Source organism: Otolemur garnettii, unplaced genomic scaffold (assembly GCF_000181295.1).
Source record: "Otolemur garnettii isolate 467f Iridium unplaced genomic scaffold, OtoGar3 scaffold00065, whole genome shotgun sequence".
Taxonomy (NCBI): domain Eukaryota; kingdom Metazoa; phylum Chordata; class Mammalia; order Primates; family Galagidae; genus Otolemur; species Otolemur garnettii.
The window spans coordinates 86,629-109,096 of record NW_003852460.1 but is presented as its reverse complement, the minus strand read 5'-3'; the positions used below and the strand labels follow the sequence as shown (position 1 = coordinate 109,096).

Genomic DNA, 22,468 nt, shown 5'->3' with positions numbered 1-22,468 from the left:
CATTTCTGTATAAAAGTTGAGAATGAAATTGTCAGGAACTACCAAAAAAAGCCTGTTGGAGTTTTGATTTGTGTATTTTAAAATCTATAGATCAGTGTGGGATGATTGATACCTCAGCGGAATTTCCAGTTTGAACACAGCACACCTTTGCATTTATGAAGGCATTTGTTAATTTCTTCAGCAACCTTTAGTTTTCAATGTACAAATGTTGCTCCTCCTTGGTTAAATTTATTATCCGTTTGTTTAATTCTTTAATTTCTTGCAGCTTTTGTATAGTTTTAGTATCCAGTGAGCCCTTGACTTGTATCAGAACATGGGTGTGCCTGCATTCTGGAGTGTCAGAATTGGGCTATTTGGAGATAAATATACGCACACATGTATTTATTTTAATGTCTCATCACACATTCATACAAAATACGTTGGAAGAAGAAAAAGTAGCTAAAAATCCTCAGAGCAGGAGCTTGGGATTTCAGAAGGCTTCTGAGTGGGAGCCCTGAGTTTGCCCTATGACTGCGTCAGTTTGGGATTGACCTTCAAACAATGGTCTGTTCTTGTTTTCCGTAGTTGGCCCTGATGAGGGTCGGATGAGGGTCTGTGTGAGGAGGAGGTAAAATGTTCAAGCCCGTCTTGTGACCATCAATAATTTGCAGGCACTGAAGTTGTTCAGAAACTAACTGTTCCCCACTCAGTTACCAGCAGGGAGAGTGATAGGTTTTCCTGAGGTGATGCAGACAGGCCGTGCCCCCTCCAGCCGTCCTCTCAGGCCTTCAGATCAGAAAGGCAGCTCCCTTGTGCAGACAGGGCCTGCATCTTGGGTTTGATGGGTGTGCTGGATGGATACCAGTGTGTCTTCTCTGTGCACAGGGCCTGGTACAGATCCCACTCACTACAGGAGCTGCACTCCCTGTCCCCAGCTGGCCACACAGTAGGTTGTAGAGGGGCCCAGGGCCTGGATGCAGACCCCATCTGCTACAGGAGCTGTACGCCCTGCCCCAGGTGGCCAAACGGTGGGCTGTAGAGGGGCCCAGGGCCTGGATGTAGACCCCACCATGGCTGCTTGGCTGACTGTGAGGACCAAGCCCCACTTGTGGGCAGGGGGTGTGGCAGCAACCGCTGGATTCTTGGTCTGCTGTGCTCTGCAGACCAGGGTTGAGCCTGCTGGGATTTAGAGAGGTTGGTGTGGCACCTCTGTCCCTCCTCAGCTGCCCTGCCCCATGGTCACCACCTGGCACTCGGGGTAGTAGGAGCCGTGGATGAGTAGGGAGCTGGCAGGAGCTGGGGGAGTCTAGGGTGAACTCCCCACTCTGGCCTAGCTGACCATGCTATCCTTGAACCCGTGGTGCCCAGAGGCCCTTGGGAGCCATGTGGGGCAGAGCAGGCATATCCCTGGGCCTGGAGAGATTGGTGGGTTCCAGCCTGTCTGACAGAGGCAGTCCTGAAGGCATGAGTCTGCATCCTCTAGCTGGAGGTGAGGTCCCACTCAGCCACTGCTCAGACCATTCCCTTTCAGGAGGCTTTCTTTAAAGGGATTTTAGTGACCGTATTTTAGAAAAGATAAAATACACCCACCCCTTAGTTCTCTTACATTACTGCACAGACTTACTTTCTTTTCAATGCTGTGTACACCTGCAGTATCCTTCCCGGTTAGCTCAGGGCTGAGTTGCAGGAAGAGTCTGGGGTCTGGGGCCCTCAGGACCTCTAAGGAGAATATCTCCATGGGATGCTGCAGCAGAGAGCTATGAGAACCTGACTTGTGTGACGCCCCTGAGATGCATGGGTACACAGGACTGTCCTCCTGAGTGCGGAGGCTGGGGGTCTGAGGCAGGTCACTGCAGGATACCTGTGAGGACGGGACCACAGGCCCATGTCCCAGGACGTTTTGATTGTGTCACTGGTTTCTAGGGCCCAGGGAGGCTGCACAGTACTCCACAGTGTACAGGGTGCCCACAGAATCACTCAGCCCCAGCGTTGGGGCCAAGGGACCCTGGTCAGGGACTGAGGCTGAGAGACCCTAGCCTATAAAGGGCCTGTTCTGTGTACCTTAAGTGATTTTGGTTTTCACATTCTGGATCTGTGTTCCCTTGAAAAGATCTCAGTGTCCCAGCCTGAGTTAGAGTGAGGTCCCATCTCTACTAAAAATAGAAAAATTAACTGGGTATCATGGCAGGTACGTGGAATCCCAGCTACTTGGGAGGCTGAGGCAGGAGGATGGCTTTAGCCCAGGTATTTGAGGTTGCTGTGAGCTATGGCAGCACAGCACTCTACCCAGGGTGACATGGTGAGACCATGTCTCAAATTTAAAAAAAAGAAAAAGATCCTGTGTCCATAGCAGTGCTGCTCACACCCAGGTCTGTGGTCCTCTTCCTGCCTTATGGGTTTATCTGTTACTGATCATGCCAGGAGGTTCAGAGGTTCAGAAAACACTTGATCACAAATGTAGGTCCCCATGGTAAGCTTTTTGAACACAGAATGTTCCAAAATGTTTACTCTTTCAACACAAACTCTCACCTAAAATTGCATATTTATTTATAAGATGATGAAAGGTGAAGAGAATTTTATGAAGAATTTTCATGAAGATCTGGGCAAATTAGGAGTTTGGGGGTCAAACGTGCAATAATTCTGTGTCCCCTCAAGCAGAGGGCAGATGGAGGCACCGGTGCCGTCCATGTCTCTGTCAAGATTGGAATTTTGTCCCAGCAGCGGAAGAATTTGGGGGAAATACAGGCATAAGAGCAGATCCTGGGTTCTGTGCTGTTCTGTAGATGGCTCTATTCCTGTCCTGCCCTGTGTAGCCAGCTCTCGTAGGTAGGGCTGGACCTGCTCTGCTCCCCCCACTGTTGCTGGCATCCAGGTGGTTGCTGAGGGAGGATATGACTTTTGGGGCAGACTTTGATGAGAGAACAGTACAGCTGGCTGGTGTGTGTGTCTTGGGGGTACAGCGGGGCTGGGCCCTGAGCTAGAGGGTCCCCTGGAGAGCATCTTGGGGTGGGGAATGGAAGGAGCAGGTGGACCAGCATGGGTCCCAGGCAGGTGGCTGCATGAGTAGAGCCAGGTGAACCTGGGTGGGGGCAGACAGCAGGTGGTGGTGGGGGGTCTACCAGGAGGTTGGGAACAGGGGCCCCATCAGTAGGCAGGGTGCAGGGGTTCTCAGGAGGTATGGCTTGAGGTCCATAGGTCAGATGTTGAGAACTCAGCATGTGTGTGTGCACGCAACAGGCACCTTTGCAGGCCATCTTGTAGAAACCTTCCAGGAAGAGCATTACATGCAGGACTCGGACCAGTCAGGGAGTTTAGCTTTTGTGGCTGGTGGCAGAAAGTCACAGCAGGACAGGGTATGTTTCCTGTTGCAAGGTCTGTGCCTTCGTGGCCCACTTTCTGGCTTTGTGACCTGAGTACTGGCTTTCAGGGTGAGATAGGAAGAGATCCGCTCCTGGGTTTGGCTTGTCCCAGGTATGTGGGACCAGGCTGGGTTTGGGGTCCACTTAGACCCAGGGAGGCAGCGCTTCTGCACTGGAAGTGTGTGTCCTGGTCACACTTTCCTCTTGCATTTGTGATTGTCCCTCATGTTTGAATACACGCCCCTGGTCCTGTTCTTGAGCTTCTTTCTAGAGAACTTAGTGGGGTGGGAGGCAGACTTCTGAATCCTCAGCAATGGTTAAGAAGTGGGAAAGATGGGGCAGCACCTGTGGCTCAAAGGAGAAGGGCACCGGCCCCATATACTGGAGGTGGCAGGTTCAAACCCAGCCCTGGCCAAAAACTGCAAAAAAAAAATTACCAGGGCTGGCTTGGCACCTGTAGTTCAGTGGCTAGGGTGACAGCTTGAGACTCTGTCTCAAAAAAAAAAAAAAAGAAGTGGAAAAGGTGGAGGAACAGGCAAGGAAAGTGGAGAAACACAGTGGGGAGAAAAGGACAGGGTAGGGATGGACGGGACAGGGATGAGACAGGGAAGAAGGGATGAGACAGGAAGGAAGGGATGGGACAGAGGAAAGGGATGGCTATGGATGGGGCAGGGGCAGCTCCTTCCTTAGAGTTGACTGGGGATACAAGGTCAGTGTGACATGGCCACGCTGTGTGCTTGCAACTGTGGGACATTCTGGAGAAGGCAGGACTACAGAGACCAGAGAGGCCAGGTGTTGCCAAGGCTTGGGGGGCAGGGAGAGGTGAGCAGGGGGAGCACAGAGGACCTTCAGGGCAGTGAGAGTGCTATGCACAACCTTTTCCAGTGGACACTTGTCACTTCATGTTCTTCCAGACCCACAGAAAGTGCTGAGCGTGGACTCGAAATGAACTGTGGACCCTGGCTGATGGTGACATGTCCATGTTGGTCCATCGGTGGTCAAGAAAGTACCCAATAGAAGTGTGAGATGTTGTTAAGTGCTAGTCAGGACCCCTGGCTGGGAAGGGCCGTCTCCTGGCCCAGTGCCCACTCAGAGCTGTGGGCTAAGCTGGGGTGGGCAGTCTTGGGGGCTTTCAGCACTTGCAGGAAAGCTGGTCTCAGCTGTCTGGGAAGAAGGACCATCTGTCTGAGTGGGCCTTATTCAGCCAGGGCCTTCCAGATGGGAGCCTGGCGTCAGTGTGGGCTGCTCAGGGATGTCCCCTAACTTGCAAGACTTCTGTGTTTTCCTGTTTGCTTTTTATTTTTTATTGAGACAGAGTCTCACTACGTCGCCCTCAGTAGAGTGCCATGGCCACAGCAAACTCAAACTCTTGGGCTTAGTTAATTCTCCTGTTTTAGCCTCCCAAGTAGCTAGGACTACAAGCACCCACCACAACACTATTTTTTGGTTGTTGTAATTGTTTAGCAGGCCTGGGCTGGGTTCGAACCCACCAGCCCTGGTGTATGTGGCCGGGTGACATAATGAGACTCTGTCTCAATAAAAAATAAAAAGCAAACAGGAAAACACAGAAATCCTGGAAGTCAGGGGACATCCCCTGTGCAGCCCACATTAACCACTGAGCTATCTCACTGAGTCTCTGTTAGGTTGTTTTTTTGTTTGTTTTTTTTTGGCCGGGGCTGGGTTCAAACCCTCCACCTCCTGCATATGGGGCCAGCGCCCTACTCATTTAAGCCACAGGCGCCACCTGCCCCTGTTTGCTTTTTCAAGTAACTCTGAATCTGTGCTGTGCACTGGGCCAAGTTTTCCACAAGGGCAGAATGTGGGATGTGTTTACTTGGCATGTGATAGACATTTGACCCCCACCCCTGGTTAACCAAATGAATGGGTGAATGGATGAATGAAAGAAGAGAGGGATGGAGATGTGCCGATGGGGACAGGAGAGGCAGAGATGGCACAAGCCTGTCTTCTCTTCAGGGCTTTAGTGAAAGTAAAGGAAACTTCAGGGGCACTGATGAGTAACAACAGCTTTGTGGGTCTAGCTACATAAACAAACGGTCAGGGGCTTTTGAAACAGAGTGGGAGGTAAGAGGGCAAGTCATCCTGCTGCTTCAGATGGGGACTCAGGCATGGTGGCCCCAGGACACCAGTAAGAGAGCCCTGAGATGGGGCCTGGGGGCCAGGGAATAGGGCATGAGTAGAGCCTAGAGCATGGCAGGAACCTTGGGCCAGTGGGGCCAGAGTGCTGCCCCCAAAGTCATTCATCCCATTCAAGGGGCCCTTTCTCTGCTTGCGTGGGGGCTGGTTCTAGCTGGGGGAGGGGTTCCTAAGGGGGACCTGTTCTAGCTGGGAGCTGATTCTGGCTGGGGAAGTCATTCAAGCTGGGGCCAGTTCTACCTGGGGGGGCGCTTAGGGGGGCTGGTTCTAGCTGGGAGAGGGGTTTCTGGGGGGCAGTTCTAGCTGGGGAGCTGTTCTACCTGAGGGGATTCAGGGGGGCTAATTCTAGCTGAAGGTCTTGTTCTAGCTGGGAGCAGTTCTAGGGGGGTTGGTTCTAGTTTGTTCCTCACCCTGCTGGCACTGTGCACTCCATGGGTGTTCCTGGCATGGCACAGGCAGTCCTGGTGGTGGGGACCTGATGTCGCTGCTGCCCAGAGCACAACCACATACACAAATTATATCACCCCCACCTGAGAGGTTCCCTTTAATTTACTTTTGTGGTAAAATCTCTTAAGATTACTCTATTCTTAGCCCTGTTTCATCTCCTACAAGACTTTTTGTTGTGCATCAGTGAGTGTGGGCTGGTCTCTGAAGTTTCTGCTTTGCCTAGCTTTGCATGTGTATTGACAGCTGTCTCGGTTCTGACCAGCACCTGTGACTCTCCCAGAATCTGTTTTCAGTTCAGGATCTTCAGGCTTCATGCCACCAGCACGCACCATGGGCTCAGGGTGCTCAACTTTCCTTCTAGGTGGCGACCAAGGTGGAGGCACCTGGAATGTTGGCTCAGCCTCATTCACAGTCCCAAGCCCACCTTTTACCACTGCCCCTTCTTTCTCATTCTAAGTATGATACACAGAAGTGCAGTTAGCAAAGTGAGAAATGGCACAGATACAAAATCCCAAATGCTCCACCCCCAACCTTTGAAAAGAACATTTTAGACTAGCCACTGTGGTTAACTATTTTTTTCCAACCCCACAGTTTGGTGAAGGCATTCCAACCCCAACCCCACTCCGTCTTCCTGCTCAGATGCAGAGGCTGAGGTACCCCTGGGGAGCAGTGGGGAGAGTCAGGACCAGGCCTTTCAGCCAGGTCTGGTTTTGGCGCTGTGGGGGAAGAGGGTGGGTGGCCTGGTGGCCCAAGGGAGCTCTTACTGCTGACTGGTTTGTGTGTGTCCTAGGGTGAGCCACGTGATGGGGTCGCTGTGTAGAGAGCTGCCTCCTGCCCCTGGATGGCCCAGCTGAGCGAGAACTAGAGAGGAGGGGAAAGGAGAAGAGAAGAGAGGACAGAGGCAGGCAGAGCACTGACTGAGTGGGGTAGGCCTGGCCGGTGGCTCCCTCTGCACAGTTGTGGGTCGGGGAGGGGCGGCTGCGCCTGCCTCCCCGCCCCTCCACCATGCGTTCTCCTCAGCCTGTGGAATGCGTGTGTCCCAGGGTCGGTCCCCACAGCTCCTGGCTGGGGACGCATGGAGCGTGCTGAGCCCGGCCACTGCCTGGAGCGCCCTGCTGGTCTTGGCCCGGTCCTGGCCCGAGAGCGCAGTGCCTGGCCTGGCCCCCGCAGGCCTGTGCGAGCCGAGGGCATGAGGCTTCGGGAGCTGTCCCTGCGCCAGGACCCTGACCTCCGGCAGGAGCTGGCCTCTCTGGCCCGGGGCTGCGACTTTGTGCTGCCGTCCCGCTTCAAGAAGAGGCTGAAGGCCTTCCAGCAGGTCGGTGGGGTAGCCTGGTGGCGTCAGGGTGGGCTGTAGGGGCTGCCTATCTCTCTGCCTGTGAGACGGGATTCAGGGCTGGTGGTCTCCGCGTCCTGCGTGTTTCTCTAGCAGCAGCTCCTGTCTGTGCGTGTGTGACAACCCCGTGTCCCGTGTGGCATGGCGCAGTCGGGTGTTTTTTGCAGGATTAACTGAGTGTGCGGTTAGAGGCCCACAGAGCTGCTGCGGAAAAGCAGGTGTTTCTATTTGAAACGTGGAACTTGTAGAAAAATAGTTCTTTACATTACAAAGAGTGCCGGCCCCTCCTTTTCCTGTAGCTTTTCCTCTACCCTGCTCACCCTCCATGTGAAAACTTTTAAGGCTTGATTTAAGTGGGGATTATCTGTAGATATTTTAAATTTAAATAGCAGCTTGAATTGTTAGTGACACCAGGGGAGCTGCTCCCTGTTTGCGACTGCTTCAGTGTAACTTCTAGGCCTTGCTGGAGCCTTCTTCCTGGTCAGTTCCATGTCTAAAAGGCTTTTTGGTACCATCACTTCGTGGTTTTTAATTCCTAATTGGCTTTCAAAGTTAATCTCAATTCTGATAAGTGCTGGGGGAAATAAAATTTATGATTGTATATTTGAGGAATCTGGTTTGAAAATTCCCTGTCTGCGGCTCTCCACTTGACAGGCCCAGTGTCCTTCGATAACTTTGTCTTTCTGCCTTAGCCTCATCTCATCCTCCCCTGGCCCCTGCCCTGCCTGTGGGACCACAGGGACCCAGGGGACATCTCCCTGGTGGCCCTCATGGTCCTCACATGCTCAGTCTTGCCAGATGCTGTGCGTCTTGGTCAACGACATTTGGCCCATAAACTAATGGCGTTTTCTCTTGGTTTGCACTGTGAAGTGGCCCAAACATCCAATTAACCAAAGTGTCCTGGTTGGGTGGGTAGAGAGACCTGCTTTCTGTTGATATTTTAACTAGGACTTTTCTAATGTCACTTCTGAGCCTTTACACTCCCTTTGAGTGTTTTCTGTCCAACCTCTGTCTTCCACATTTTGAATTTTGTTAAGTTTGTGCATAGTTTGTGCATAGTAGCCTGAGGTTTATTCTGCGTTTTAAAGGAAAGTCTCTCTAAAGTCATGTAAATGTGGAGACTTGACAGTGAGGTCAGCTTCAGGAGGAACTTTTTTTAGGAGCTAGGGAGACAGGTGTTGGTAGTTAGGGTTTCTCTTCCGTGGTTAAGGTGCTCTGTACATCTGGAATTCCTCCCTCCCTCCTGACTGTTGCTGTGTGCTCTAGCTGCTGTGACTTGGTGGAGCTCTAGGGGAGCCAGATACCGGGTGGCAGAGCCCATGCATGAAAGTCTGGACTGTTTTATAGAAGTTACTTTTTGACAAACTGGGGATTCACTTAGTAGGAGGTTGGTTCATTTCACAGAAAATGTTTCAGTTGTTGTTAGGAATGAGAACATTTATTGTCTGAGTGTTCTCTGAAGTGTACTGGAGGGACTGTAGGTTTGTAGGGGAGTGGAGGAATATAGGGACTCCTGGCCCCACCCATGCTGTTTGACTAGGGACACAGAGGCAGCCCTGGGTGACTGGTTGGTGAGGTCTGTGGTGGGGCGCAGGCTCCACCCTCAGACACTCTTCTGCAGGGGCCTGTGACTGTGTCACTTTCTGTGACCCTCTGAGTCACACCCCAGCCCCTAACAGATGTTGCTGCCTTGGTCTTCTGACTGTGCTGGACCCTTTGCTCTGGTTTCTATTTCTAGTTCCTCTTACTGCTGCTTCCCAGCATGGGGAAACCGAGCTCAGTGGCCTCCCTGCCTTTCCCATTCCAGCCCAGTGGGAATTTCTGCCACTTCTGGCCTTGGGAAGGAAACGGGTGGTGCAGGTGTGCCTTTGGGTCCCCTGTGAGATGCTGTAATGGCATATGGCAGCATGTAGGTATCCCAGAAGCTTCATCACCTCTGACCTCATCCTTTGAACTCTGCCCTTATGCCTGGTCCATCTGACCCTGGCCTAGCAGTCACCTATGTCCTCACTTCAGTTGTGACACACACATGGCCTCCTTGTTTGGTCGTGACACATGTGGTCTCCTTCAGTGACACACACAGTCTCTTACAAAGGATGCACTCGCGTCTGGAGTATGCCCCAGCAGGGCCCTCCACTGAGCTTTTGCGACAGCCATTCTGGGTCCACTTATCACCTGTCCGTGGATCCCTGGGCCTTCTGTCCACTGAACAGCATCAAGATTACTCTAAACTTGTCTCCTGGCCCTGAGGGTAGCCCAGAACAGCCATCCTGCCCAACTGTGGCCACACTGGGTCCCGCCCTTTTCCCCCTGGAGGATGAATTTTTCCCACCCCCATGGTCTGGCTTAGTGCAGTCTCTCTCTCTGGGTGTGTGGACACTGTCCAGCATCCCTTTGGGTCACCCAGACCCAACATTGCACGCTTGGGTCCTCTGAGGTGGCCATCCCCTGAGGTGACCATCCCCTGGGTCCCTGATGTGGCCATCTCCTGTACATGGAGCTGTCCTCTGGGTGGGCAGCCTAGGCTCTGGGCTGACCCCAGATGCACGTAGGGTCCCAGTGCTGTGCAGGGGAGGTACCCAGTGCCCCTTGCTCTGTGTTACTATGCTCCACAGTCACCCCCTTCACCCCTGAGCTGGTAGATGCAGATGCCCTTAACCCTCCTTTTCCTGTCCCCTCTGTGGTGGCTACACAACCTTTTCCATATCCTCCAGCCCTGTGCTGTGTGCAGAAATTGGTGTAGCCAGGCCTTGCTCCAGCTTTGGGTGTGGGTATGGGTGCTGGTCTGCGGGTATGGGAGCAGGGGGTCTATGGGGTAGAAGCAGGAGTCTGTGGATGGTGTGTGTGGGGGGGTGGGTCGGGAGGGAGGGAGGCCCAGCGATGTACAGCAGCAGTTGGAGCCCTGGTCCACCTGCTGTGGCCCCTTCTGAGTCTGTCAGCCTCAGTGGCTTTGTGGGCCTGAAAGTGTCCCTACCAACCCCCTTCCTACCAGTGTCCTTGGCGTGCTGGAGAGATGCCTGTGAACCTCCCTACGCTTTCTCATCTCCATTTCTGCTGCCTGTTTTAAGCATTTACCTTTTGACTCCTGTTTCCCAATCAATGTGTCATTGGCAAGTGTAGTTGACAGACATCCTGCCAGACCGTTAGGAGGGGCCTGAGGGAGCTTGCTCTGTACAGCAGACCCTCCCTCCAGGGTGGTGGTGGCCATCTTCTGGGCGGATAACAGATTCACCTGCAATCCACGAGTCCCTGCTAAACTCCCCAAGCCCCATACCACAGGGCCCGTGCTTCATACTGAGTCCCAAGTAGGGGCATCTGGACTAGGGGCATCACCCTGTACTGAGAATACCTTTGCCTCCTGTGATGTCACCTTCTGTGTGATGTTGGCCATAATGTCCAGTCTTGTGTGGGCAAGAGTGGGGGTCCATTCTGATCATCATAGCAAACTCCTCTCATGCTCACTCAGGGGATACCCAGGTGTCTCACTGAGGCAAGTGGTCAGGAAGAGGTGTGACCACCTGCATTCGACCTGGCTACTTCCTTGTGGACTGTCTCTGCCCCCTTAAGGGGCACTCATAGCTATGCAGAAAGAGACATTTGTTTTATGCCAAGGCTTTACTTTTTTTAGTTGTTTATGGACATGTTTTGCAAGACCGTGTCCATACCTGTCTGGGATTTTGGAGTTGCCAGGAGTCAGTGCACCATCTTCTCAGTTCTCTGAGACTAGGTGTTGTCTTTACCCTGCACTGTACACAGGCACCTTGTGAAGTATGTGTCCAGTACACACCGTGGGATTAGAGGTGGAGTGACGTGGCAACTGTGTGCACCTGTGTTTGTCCTAATTTCCTTGAGGATGGACCCTGCTTGAGAATGGTTTTTGCAGGTACACACAGGCATGCACACGTGCACACTGCTGGCTGCATTTCCATCCCTGGCGTCTGCCCTACACGCAAGGAGCTCGGGGCAGCTGACACTTTCAGAGCCTCCTGAGACCTGCCCGAGCAATGGCCATTTCCCAGCCGTGCCTGTATGTCGCTGAAGAATGTGTGTCCTGCAGCTGAGCTGGTGCCAGGTCTATTTATGGACGTGAGACTGAACTTGTAAATCCCTGTGCCCTTACTGAGTGGTTTTGTTTTTGTTGTCCGGTCTGCTCTGTATGTTGGTGCCTGGGGTGGCCAAGCCCCACCCACCTTCCCTCTGTGCGGGATTCCTGCGCTTCTGTGTTTCTCTATCAGTGTCCATGCTGTGTGTGCCAAGGCTGCCCCATCCCATAAGTGCAGTTGTTCTCTCCACCATGGCTGACCTGAGCACCCCAAAGTATGTCGCCCCTCAACTTTGTGTCCACTTTACAGATATTCATGTCACCACAGCACCCCCTGGGTGACCGACCTGAGGTCCACACACTGGCCCCACCTGTCACCCCTCACCTTTCTGTCCACTTGATGGATATTCTGGTAACCACAGCAGCTGCCTTTTGTTTCCTCTCTGCCTGCTGCATCTTTTTTATCTTTTTAAAAGGTTTAACGACTGTGTCCTTTATCTCACCCTTATAAATGATACTATTTTCTCCTTCCAGTCTGATCATTGTCTTTTAGCAGAGACACTTTCTCTATTTTTCGTGACTGTTACTCCATTGGATTTATTTTCAGTCTGTCTTTGTGTCCTGTTTTATCCTCCATGTTCCTGCCGCCTTTTTACTTTTACTTGTTCTAGTTTGGATTATACCCTTTCTTTACTTTTCCCTGTTCTAGTTTGGGATATGCCCTTTCTACTAGCTTACTGTGTATCTCGGAAAATTTCCTAAGCCCTAAGACAATTAATCAATGTCTTTTCTCTCTCATCACAGACTTCATACCACACAGTGGCCCTGCCTGTCACATCTAGTCACCACTTCACGACACACTGTTGTCATCCTCTCCAGTTGTTTTTTGTTAGCGACTTGAACTCACATTCTTTGTACTTATTTATATGCTCAGTCTGCTTACATTTTCCCACCTGCACCATTGGCCTTGCCCTTCACTGCTTCTTCCAATTCACACCTTCCGGGTGGGCGCCTGCCTTCTCCCTACCATGAGTGTCTGCTGATGGCAAACACATTCTTCTTATCCTCCCCCCCCCCTTCTTTTTTTGGGTCTAAAAATGTCTCCGTGTTAATCTTACAAGATACTTCACAGGACACAGAGTTCCAGGCTGGCAGCTGTCCCCTCCAGCTTCTGCTGTCTGTTGTTTCTGTTGAAGAGTTGCCTGAAGGTCTGAATGTTTGCTCCTTTCTGTTTGTGTTTTTATTTGGTCTGTTTTTAAAGATCTGGTTGTCTTTGGTGCTGTCAGGATTCATCATTGTGTGTCTAGGTGTAGGCTCCCTTTCTTATCCTGTGGGGGTTGTGGGTGCCTCTAAGCCTCGCACCTGTCCAGGCCGTGGGGCTGCACCTCACACACCTTCTCCATCTTTGGTTCACTGAGTTCCTCTCGACTGTATTCTACCTGCCCTCTCACCCATTCCACATGTCTGCTTTTCGTTAACCTTTTTTTCATTTGTAAAAGTTTTACTTAGCTTTGTTTTTACTTGATTTTTGCTCATATTTTCAAGCTTTTATTTCTTTTCTTATTCTTTTTTTTTTTTTTTTTTTTACAAATAAGCAAGACTATTTACAAAAGATCTTTTCTACAAAAAAAGGTACCTGAAGTTTTTCAGACAGATGGAAAGTTGTAAGAGATGGAAATTTGGATTTACATAGGGAGTGAAGAGTGCTTTTATTTCTTTAAAAAAAAAAATGAGGCATACTTGTTTGTTTTTGTTTTGTTTTGTTTGCAGTTTTTGGCTGGGACCAGGTTGGAACCCGCCACCTCTGGTATGTGGGGCCAGCTCCCCACCCCTTGAGCCACAGGTACCACCCAAGGCATACTTGTTTTATATTCTGCTGTTGTCAGAGCCTGGAGCCTGTGAATGTTGTTCCCTCTGGCTCTCATCCACTGTGCCTGATTTTTGTGCATTTTGGTGACTTTTGACTGTGACCTCCTTTTTCATGGAACTTTGTCTCGGGAGTTTTTTGGGTCTTATATTCCCACTAGGTCTTTACAGTTTCCATTAGGTCTTTCCAGTACTGCCAATTGGGGACAAGTGTACCTTTTTGGCTTGAGGATTTGGGGGCCATCCAGGTGGTATAAGTTCAGTTGCAAACCTCAATGAGTCTTGTCTGTGGCTGTGAGTTCTCAGGGAGGCCCCAGCCAGCTCTCCCAAGCCTGGCCTGTTCTCCCTAGCTCCTCCAGGCAGCATGTTGGAGGCTACAACTTTCCTTTTATTCCCAAGTTGGGGTGGGTTCAGTACTTCTGGTATTTTTCTCACTGAAGGTGAATGCTTCTGAGACCCTCCATGGGGCAGCTCCCTTCAAGGGCCCTGGAAACTGCCTCCTTGAGCTGTGCAGGCTGTGACAGGGAACCAGTTAGGGATCCATGTGCCCAAAGGCATGGCCTTCTTAGGCCTTAGGGCTTCTCTGGGTTCCTCCTGCCAGGCATCTGTGGCTGCAGATCTTCCTACCTTCCTGCCAGCATACAGATCTCTAGGAGATGCCTGTATAATAATAATAATACGCTGTCTGATAATTTTATGGTCTTCAGCTGCAAGTTTGGGCAGTCTGGATGCCTGGGTCACTATCCTGCCAAAAATGGTGGCCTTTAAAGCTCATGTCAGAATTGAGCTTTCCCTGAGTAAAGTTGGAAAACTTGATTTCAGGGCCATCTCTACCTGGCTTTTCTGCAGGGAGGGGTAAGAAAGAGAAGAGTTAACTCTGGGGCCCTCCCAGAAGAGAGAGGGGGTAGAGCCCTGAGGGGGATGCATTGTAGACTGGGAGAAATACAGCTCCTGCTGCCATGGTCACCTAGTCCACCTGCTAACACTGCAGAGGGGGCACCTTTCAGTGACACTGTGCCTGCACGCGGCCAGCACATGGGGCAGGGGGTATGGGCACCAGGGGTGGGAGCCTGCTGCTTCTGTTAGGGGACCATAGGATGACCTGTGACCTGGCGGAAGGGCCTGTGCAGGGGCATGGGGTGAATGTGAGGACAACCTATGATCTGGAGGGTGACTAGGTGTTGTCTGTCAATGGGGGGTCTGTGTCTGGTGGCCCCACAGCAGGTCTTTTTTTTTTTTGAGACAGAGCCTCAAGCTGTCCCCCTGGGTAGAGTGCTGTGGCATTACAGTTCACAGCAACCTTCAACTCCTGGGCTCAAGCGAGTCTCCTGCCTCCACTTCCCAAGTAGCTGGGACCACAGGCGCCCGGCTATTTTTTGGTTGCAGCCGTCATTGTTGTTTGGCGGGTCTGGGCTGGGGATTCGAACCTGCCACCTTAGGTGTACGTAGCTGGCTCCTTAGCTGGTTGAGCTATAGGCGCTGAGCCCCCACAGCAGGTCTTGGTGAAGCAGGTGAGGTCTGCAGGTATCTGGGGACAGTCATTCTGAGGCCTTCAGTCTGGACAGTGATTGGGTCTCACCTGAGCTCCAACACCAGCTTTCTCCCCCTCTGCCACGTGGTTCCCAGTGTTTCTACCCAGCACCCTCTCCTGCCACAGTGGGAGGTAGATGGGTGTAAGTGGCCTCTTGGGTACCCTCCTGTTAGGAGCAGGTGCTTTACCCAGGTTGAAGTGACTGGGCTCTGGGATATGTCCTGCCCCGCGGGGTGCAGGGAGCAACTAAGGGGATGGGCATTGCCGCAGCCTTCACCTGGGAACCTCTTTGCTGTGCAGCCTCAGGGGAATCTGCATTCAGGTCCTGGGTTCACTGTAGTTCTTCCACGTCCCGAAAGGCTGGACTGGTGGCCAACTTCTGAGCGGCCTGCCTTGGGTGTAGGGAGAGGGGAAACAGTGCGTGCTGTGATCTGAGCCCCACACAGACTACTTTTGGGCTCTTTTCTGCCGATAGCACAAACCACCCACACCAAGTCACTCTGGCTAGCTAGGTGTCACTGCCCTTTTCCTTCCTGTCACCCTGTTCAGTTCCCTGGAGAGAACTGAGATCGCCCAGAGCAGTTAGCAGCTGTATGCACTGCTTTGACCAGTAAGTAGTTGGTGATCCCAAGTATGGCAGGAGTCTCTGACTTGTGTTGGGTACTGTCAAAGACATTGTGAGATCCTCTACAGCTAAAATCTCACTAGTAGTCATATTCCAGTTCTCTGGAATGTGGAAAGCCTCGTACAGATGTGTATTCATTGACCTTCAGAAAGGATTTGATGAAAGGTGATGGTGGCACCTCAGGTGTGGCCATGGTACCATCCTTAGGTGTGGGTGTGACACCGTTCATGTTTCGTGGGTGTGGCACCGTTTATCCTCCGCAGGCATGGCCATGGCACCAGTCCACCTCCTCGGATGTGGCCGTGGTGCTGTTCATGCTCCTCAGATGTGGCTGTGGCACCGTTCTTCACTCTGTGTCAGTACCCGCAGGTGTGCCATTTGCCATGGCCCCTGTGCCTGGCACGTGTCCGTGGTGGCTCAACTGTGCTGCACACTCTGTCTCATTCTCACTGAAGTATTTGTCTCATGGTTGGCAGGCATCGAGCTCTGCTGTTTCCCTGGAAGGGTTATAATTCCCTCAGCACCCAGCAAGTTTGCTTCTGAGCCCTGGTAACCTCAGTGGCCTGGTGACTGGGGCTTAGGAAGGAAAGTGGGTGGAATTTGGCGGGAAGTCTAGTGAGACGTGGGCTCCCTCTGACATTGGCCGTTTGTGTTTTCTGCTTTGTTCTTGATTGCCTGGCTTGAGAGTTATCAATTCTATCCATGTTTTTCATGGATGGAACGGGGTACACAAGCTGGCTTGAGAGTTACCAGTTTTCTAGTTCTCCTTACGTGGGTGGAATGTGGAGCTCAGGCCCTGCACACGAAGGCTGCGATCTCCTTGCGTAGACGAAATGTGGCACTCAGGCCCTGCACAGGAAGGCTACCAGTGCTTCTGCATCTCTTCTGATCTGACGTCTTGTGTCTGTTTCTTTATCTGAAATACCATTTGGAACAAAAATAGGGAGTGGATGGCCTGGAATCCTTCCCCATATACTGTGTCAGTCTCCCTCAGGTTCAGTGCTGCACTTTCTCAGGCCAAGGTTGTTCCCCTCTGCTCATGTAATGTAAACGGAGTTGGATTTTATCAGTTGCATTTTCTTCATCTATGAAAATTGTTGTTTTTTCTAAAGTTTGTTATATGAAGATAACTTGCATATTTTTCTTATGTTAGATCAAGTCTACATTCTTGAACCCCCCCTTGGTCATGACGTGTTTGTGTTGTTGGATTCAGTTTGCTAAACTTTGGAGTTTTTTCGCTTATGTTGTAAAGGCCACCTTCTGGAAAGACCTAGCAGGACTGTGCAGGGGGAGAAGGGCTGCGATGCCCCTATTGGTTTGAGGGTTCTGGTGCTGAGTCAGGTGTAGCTTCTGGGGACCCATCAGATGTGTACTGGGTCCCAGGTGGCACCTGCATGTCCCAGGAATGTGGCAAGGGGTGGTTGGACAGTGTCCATCCTGGAGGAGGGGCACAGCCTGTGGGTAAACCTGGGAGGTATGTGGACAGTACCCTTGCTGTGAATGTGGGAGAGGCCCCAGGGAGCATCTGGGCAGCCTAGGACCTGTCACCACAATGTGGTAGTGGAGGGTAGCCACAGGCCTGGAGGGGCCACAAAGACTTCAGGGACATGTGTCTAGAGGAAGCCCAGTGGTGTGGGGGGATGCTCTAGGAGCAAGACCCAGAAGGACCAGGGAGCCCCATGCTGGCCTGCAGACAGTTTGGTGGCCATGAGAGGTCTGGGAGGTGCTGAGGGTGTCGTTAGGCAGGCACTGCTGACATCAGACCTGATGCTACCACCAGCCACATCTGAGCATGGGCCTCACCCTCGACGGGGTGGGGGACAGAGTCTTTTGGGAAGTGCATGTCCCCAGCCTCTTCTTGGAGATGCTTAATAGCACAGCCCAGTCAGCCATCACTGAGGGCCTGGGGACTCTGCTTCTTGCTCTGTGCCTAGGATCCGTGTCTCCAGTCTTCTCCAGAGCATTTCAGATCTGTCTCTCCTGCTCCTGGCTCAATCCCTTTTCCTGTGCTTGGTACCACCCAGGCTCTCCTGGCCGGTTTCTCATCCTCATCATCCTCCCTTCTCACACTCTCCTGGAGCAGTGCTTTCTGGCCCTGACACTCTGGGTCCTCCCAGCCCACCCTGACCCCTCCACAGTTTACTCTGAGGCGTCCCTGGGCTCCATCTGGATTGGGGCTGCTCCCCTCACTTGTGCCCTTCTGCCTTCCAGACACAGCAAATGGCCCCTTCCTGATACACAGCAGCCCCTGCCATGTGGCACCAGGTTTGGGAAGCATAGCGTTATGACTGCAGCACTGGGCAGTAGGGAGACACAAGTGGGCTCCAGTCTGTCCCTGGTGTGAGGGCTGGGAAGGTGGACCTAGCAGGGTGTAGGCTTCACATGTCACCCTTGCAGAAGGTGCTGTGGGCTTCACCAGATCCTCTGTGCCAGCACCCTGCACTCAAGGGTTAGGGTTAGTGGAACAGTCCTGGCCTCTGAAGGAGTTCTGGGGTGCAGGGGCCATGACTGGGCATCTCTGGCCCCACGTGGTGTTGAGGTCGGAGCTCTTGTTGCACCTCCCCTGTAAGAGGGGAGCTACGTGGTCCTTTTAGGGTTGGGAGCTGTGCCTTGCTCTGGTGTCCAAGACTCTCCTACAGGGGAGCCAGCAATCCTGCAGGGAGGGGCCACTCAGGGTCACAGTTCCCCAGGGAACCCCCCCACACTCCTGGGAGAGGTCATGCAGGGTCATGGCACCCTGGGACCCCCTTCACAAGCTCCTTTCCTTAGTAGAAGGGGCTCATGCACCTGTTCACAGGCTGGACTCACCACCTTTTTCCCAGCAGTGTTACTGTCTGGCACCTCCCCCAGCCCTCCGTACACTGGATGATCATACTCAGTGGTCAGGTCCCTATAAGACACCTTCTTTTTCCAAGGCAGGGCCAGGCTCTCCCTGAGCCTCACCCGTTCCCGGGTCCTCACAGGCGGTTTGCTTCTTTGGCCACATGGGGCCTCTTGTGAAGCTGTGCTTGGTGTTCTGTGGCAGGAGCAGCATGTCTGCGACACGTGCAGTAGATGTGGGCTCCCACAGCGAGAGCAGCATGGCTCTCAAGCCCTTGCCCTGCAGTGGGGACAGGACAGGAGACACTGCTAAGCGGGAGGGAGGCAGGCTGTGGCAGGCTGCAGGGCCTGGGTGTGGTGTGCGTGAGTCCTGGGTGTGGTGTGCATGTTGGACAAGGGATGTCCTGGACACAGGGGCCAGGCCATTACATGGACATTCCGGAAATGGGGGCAGGCTCTCCAGGTTTTCTCCATTTTCTCCAGGAAATTTTGGAATTCTTTTTCTGGAATGGCCATCTGAGCTGTCATTGTACAAGGTCTGTTACATCGTACATCATGGCCTGGCCCCAACATGCTGTCACATATGAGATTAAGCTCTGCCAGCTTCTCTGTGGGTGAACGAGGTGACAGCAAGGTCCACGCCCTTGGCTGAGTTAGGAAATTGTGCCCTGGTCTGTTGTAGATTCTTGATGATGTTTTATACATTTTATGACTGTCCCAGGCTCCCTGGCCTGTGCCTGGGTGTGAACCTTGAGGCATGAAGGTTTGAGCCAGGTGACATGGGCAGGAGAAATCCTACTCTGGGGAACAGACGCTCCACTTGCCTAGGAGGAGCAGTGGTCATGCCATCCCCGGCATGTCTGTTTTTGCCTTCCCACCTGTGCTTGGTGTGGATGGGGCTTCTCTGGCACTGAGCACAAAAAGGACAGGAGCTTGGCTGCTGAGTGGGATGTCTGTGTGCTTGTTGGGGGAGGGGGGGGCATGGAGGGGACGACCATGTGGGAAGAGCAGCTTGGGAACAAGGCCAGGCCTTGCTGCCTCACCCTGCTCACCTCCCTGTGGACCAGTGGTCCCAGATCCCCATGCACGCCTTAATTTCTGCCCCATGAATGAGGGGCAGGGGCACTGTGTGTCGAAGGGCCGAGGGGAGTGGGGGGGTTCTGCTCTCCAAGCCATGCCCCTTGCCCTCAAGGGCAGCTGTTTTCTCATGTCACGGCAGAGGTGACTGCTCCATTTAGACCCTTGTTGATGGAGTTTGGCCTGCCCTGGTCATGGGACGCATTGCCAGGTTCCCAGGATCTTCCTTTTGCCTGTCAAGTGGACCCGTGTCCTGACACTGCTGTCTCTGAAGGTGCAGGAGCCAGCAGGGCTCCCACCAGCTCTCAGGTCCCTGAGCATCACCACGGGCTGCTCTGCCAGGCTGCGCAGGACACCTGAGGACAGCACAGCACCATCCTCTGGACCGTGGACTGAGTGGACAGAGCCCCGTGACTGAGGGGATAGGGCCCTGCATCTGAGGTGTGGACTGAGGCAACAGGGCCCCGAGTCTGAGGTGTGAGTGGGAGGATACATCTCCTGTGTAAGGATTGGTGGGTAGGGGACATGCACTGTCCCTCACGCTGTGGACTGAGTCAGGAGGGGCCCACATTGCAGGCTGAGATGAGATACCTTGCTGGCATCAGAGACACGATGTGAACACCATAGCTTGCTGAGCATGTTTTGGGCCCTTCTTGTAAGCAGGCTGATGAGAGTTTGGTGACGGGAGATTAGGCCTGGGGGGTGCTGTAAGTGGTGGGTGTGACACCAGGCACTGCTGTCAGGGTCCGCGATGTGTTCGCAGCGAGGCCCTCACACCACTCCAGCACCTGCTGTGTGGTGTCTCCCAGGCTGTGGCTCACAGCTGCTGAGGATGGCAGGACCTAAATCTCACCCAGGGTTTCAGCGTGGTAGCACCTGCCTGGAACATGCATGTCCTGCCTGTTCCTGCAGTGAGGTCTCACCTTGCTCCAGGCCTGAAGCTCCTATGTGTCACATCGTGGCCATACATGCTGAATTTCCAGCCCTGGTTGAGTAGGTTTCCCTTCTGCTGCCCTCTGAGGACACCTGGTGTCCACTGCGGCTCAGGCATCCTCTGGGTCTTCGCCCTCGAGCAGTCCTGATACTGCAGGCCTCGGCCTACAACTTCTCCCCTACAGCTCAGGCCACAGGGCCTGGTGTGGTATGGAGCTGCCACCACAGGCTGGACTGTGGTCCTCACCCCAGCTGAGCCTACCACCATGTCTCAGTGGCTGCCTCTGAGCCACATGTGGCCTGGGGCAGCTGTTTCTGGTACTAGCAGCTCTGTTGAGCCCTGTGTCCCTGAACAGTGCGCTGCAGAGCCAAGGTTGGCAACAGAGTCTCAGTAGGTCTCCAGCCAGGCCCAGAGACACCCAAGCTAGTGGCTGACTCTCACTGGGCGTTTTAAAAAGTTGGAAGAGTCATTTCCACTTGGAGAGTTAAAATGCAGCTGTTTGTGTAAAGACAGTCTTCCTGCCCCTCACTGATGGCCATCAGCAGGTGCTCACCGGGGTCACTGAAGCTGGCATCCTTTGCCTTGTGTTTCTCTGGGAGCGGTGGCAGAAGGTCCCATGGCTCAGAAGCCAAATCTGTGGTGTGGGCTTGGTTCTGAGCGGTCACTGCCATGCCTCATCCTGCAAGAACAGGACAGCAGGGCCGAGACGTGTCTGTGATGGCTACCCAGTATGGGGTGTGAGGTGCCATTCCTTTCTCCAGGAGGTGCCCAATGGGACAGTGGGTACAGAGCCAGGCTGCCGGCAGGGGACATCGGAGGGCAGCAGCAGCCTCACAGCGCAGCCTTGAGCCCAGTGATCCTGCCTGCCCCTGCCATGGCCCTGTGCTGAGTTGACCCCCCCATCCATGACCCTATGCTGAGTGACCCCCTCCCCCGTTCACGACCCTCTGCTAAGGGAGCCCCCTCTTCATGGCCCTGTGCTGAGTGACTCCCCCATCCATATCCATGTGCTGAGTGATCCCCGTGTTCACACCCTATACTGAGTAACCCCCTTGTCCATGGCCCTGTGCTGAGTGGTCCCCCGCATCCATGGCCCTGTACTGAGTAACTCCCGATCCATGACTCTGTGCTGAGTGACCCCCTGTTTACAGCCCTGTACTGAGTGACCCCCCTCCATTTACAGCCCTGTGCTGAGTGACCCCCCTCCATTTACAGCCCTGTGCTGAGTGACCCCTATCCATGACCCTGTGCTGAGTGCCCTTCCTGTCCACGGCCCTGTGCTGAGTGACCCCTTGTCCATGATCCTGTGCTGAGTGACCCCCCCATCCACAGCCCAGCGCTGAATGACACCCCTGTCCATGGCCCAGCACTGAGTGACCCCCTTGTCCACGGCCCTATCCTGAGTGACCCCCCCCATCCATGACCCTATGCTTAGTGACACCCCCCCATCCATGGCCTAGCGCTGAGTGACACCCCTGTCCACGGCCCAGCGCTGAGTGACCCCCCATCCATGGCCCTATGCTGAGGGAGCCCCCTGTCCACTGCCCTGCACTGAAAGAACCCCCCCTATCCATGGCCCTGTGCTGAGTAATCCCCGTTCACAACCCTGTACTGAGGTACTGAGTGACCACCCTGTTCACAGCCCTGTGCTGTATTATGCCCATGAGCATCTCAGGGTGGCTTGTCCACAGCACTCTGAGCAGGTCCCAACTGGACTCTCAGTGCTTGGGGGCTCTGCTGTCCTCATCCAAAGCAAACACCTTGGGGAGGAGGCCGTGTGGCACAGACCAGCATCCAGTGCCAGTGCAAGAGCTGCTCACAGGGTAGAGTGGCCTCTGTGTGGGGGTGACATCCCTCTAGTCCCACGTGTTGGGTCACATCCAGAGATTTCTTGGCGCTCTCTGCACTCACATCTAGATCTGGATATCCCCCACCCTGCCCATTGCGTGTCTGTGTGGGGATCTGCTTCATGGCTTGGGTTCTGATGGGTTCTGGTGTTTCCTCCCTCAGATTCAGACGAAGAAGGAGGAACCCCTCCCCCCTGCCTCGAGTCAAAGCATTCCGACCTTCCACTTCCCCCGAGGACGCCCACAGAACACGTTGAACATTGATGCTGTCATCACCAAGATCGAGCGGACGTTTGCCCAATTCCCCCATGAGAGGGCCACCATGGAGAATATGGGCCTTGTGGCCAAGGTGGGTGCCGGGCATAGCCAGGTCACCCTCCACAGAGGGGCCCCTAGGTCACATCTGTGAACATGGCACGTGTTTGTCCCGTGGTGGTGATTGTGTTTAGAGATC

The 22,468-nt window shown here is 53.4% G+C and overlaps 1 protein-coding gene across 3 annotated transcripts in view; it reads left to right on the top strand.

Annotated features, from left to right (window-relative positions):
* The window catches only part of PPP2R3B (protein phosphatase 2 regulatory subunit B''beta), a 42,595-nt gene that overhangs the window by 3,504 nt on the left and 16,623 nt on the right, over positions 1–22,468 (top strand). Inside the window, exons 1-2 of one of the 3 annotated variants that reach the window (XM_023515072.1) lie at positions 7,228–7,254; positions 22,178–22,363. In XM_023515072.1, the coding sequence (XP_023370840.1) occupies positions 22,337–22,363 (27 nt within the window). In that variant the 5' untranslated portion in view covers positions 7,228–7,254; positions 22,178–22,336. Of the gene's footprint in view, positions 1–7,227; positions 7,255–22,177; positions 22,364–22,468 lie in introns of those variants that run through there. The other 2 variants (XM_003793072.3, XM_023515071.1) reach the window with 2 other exon arrangements.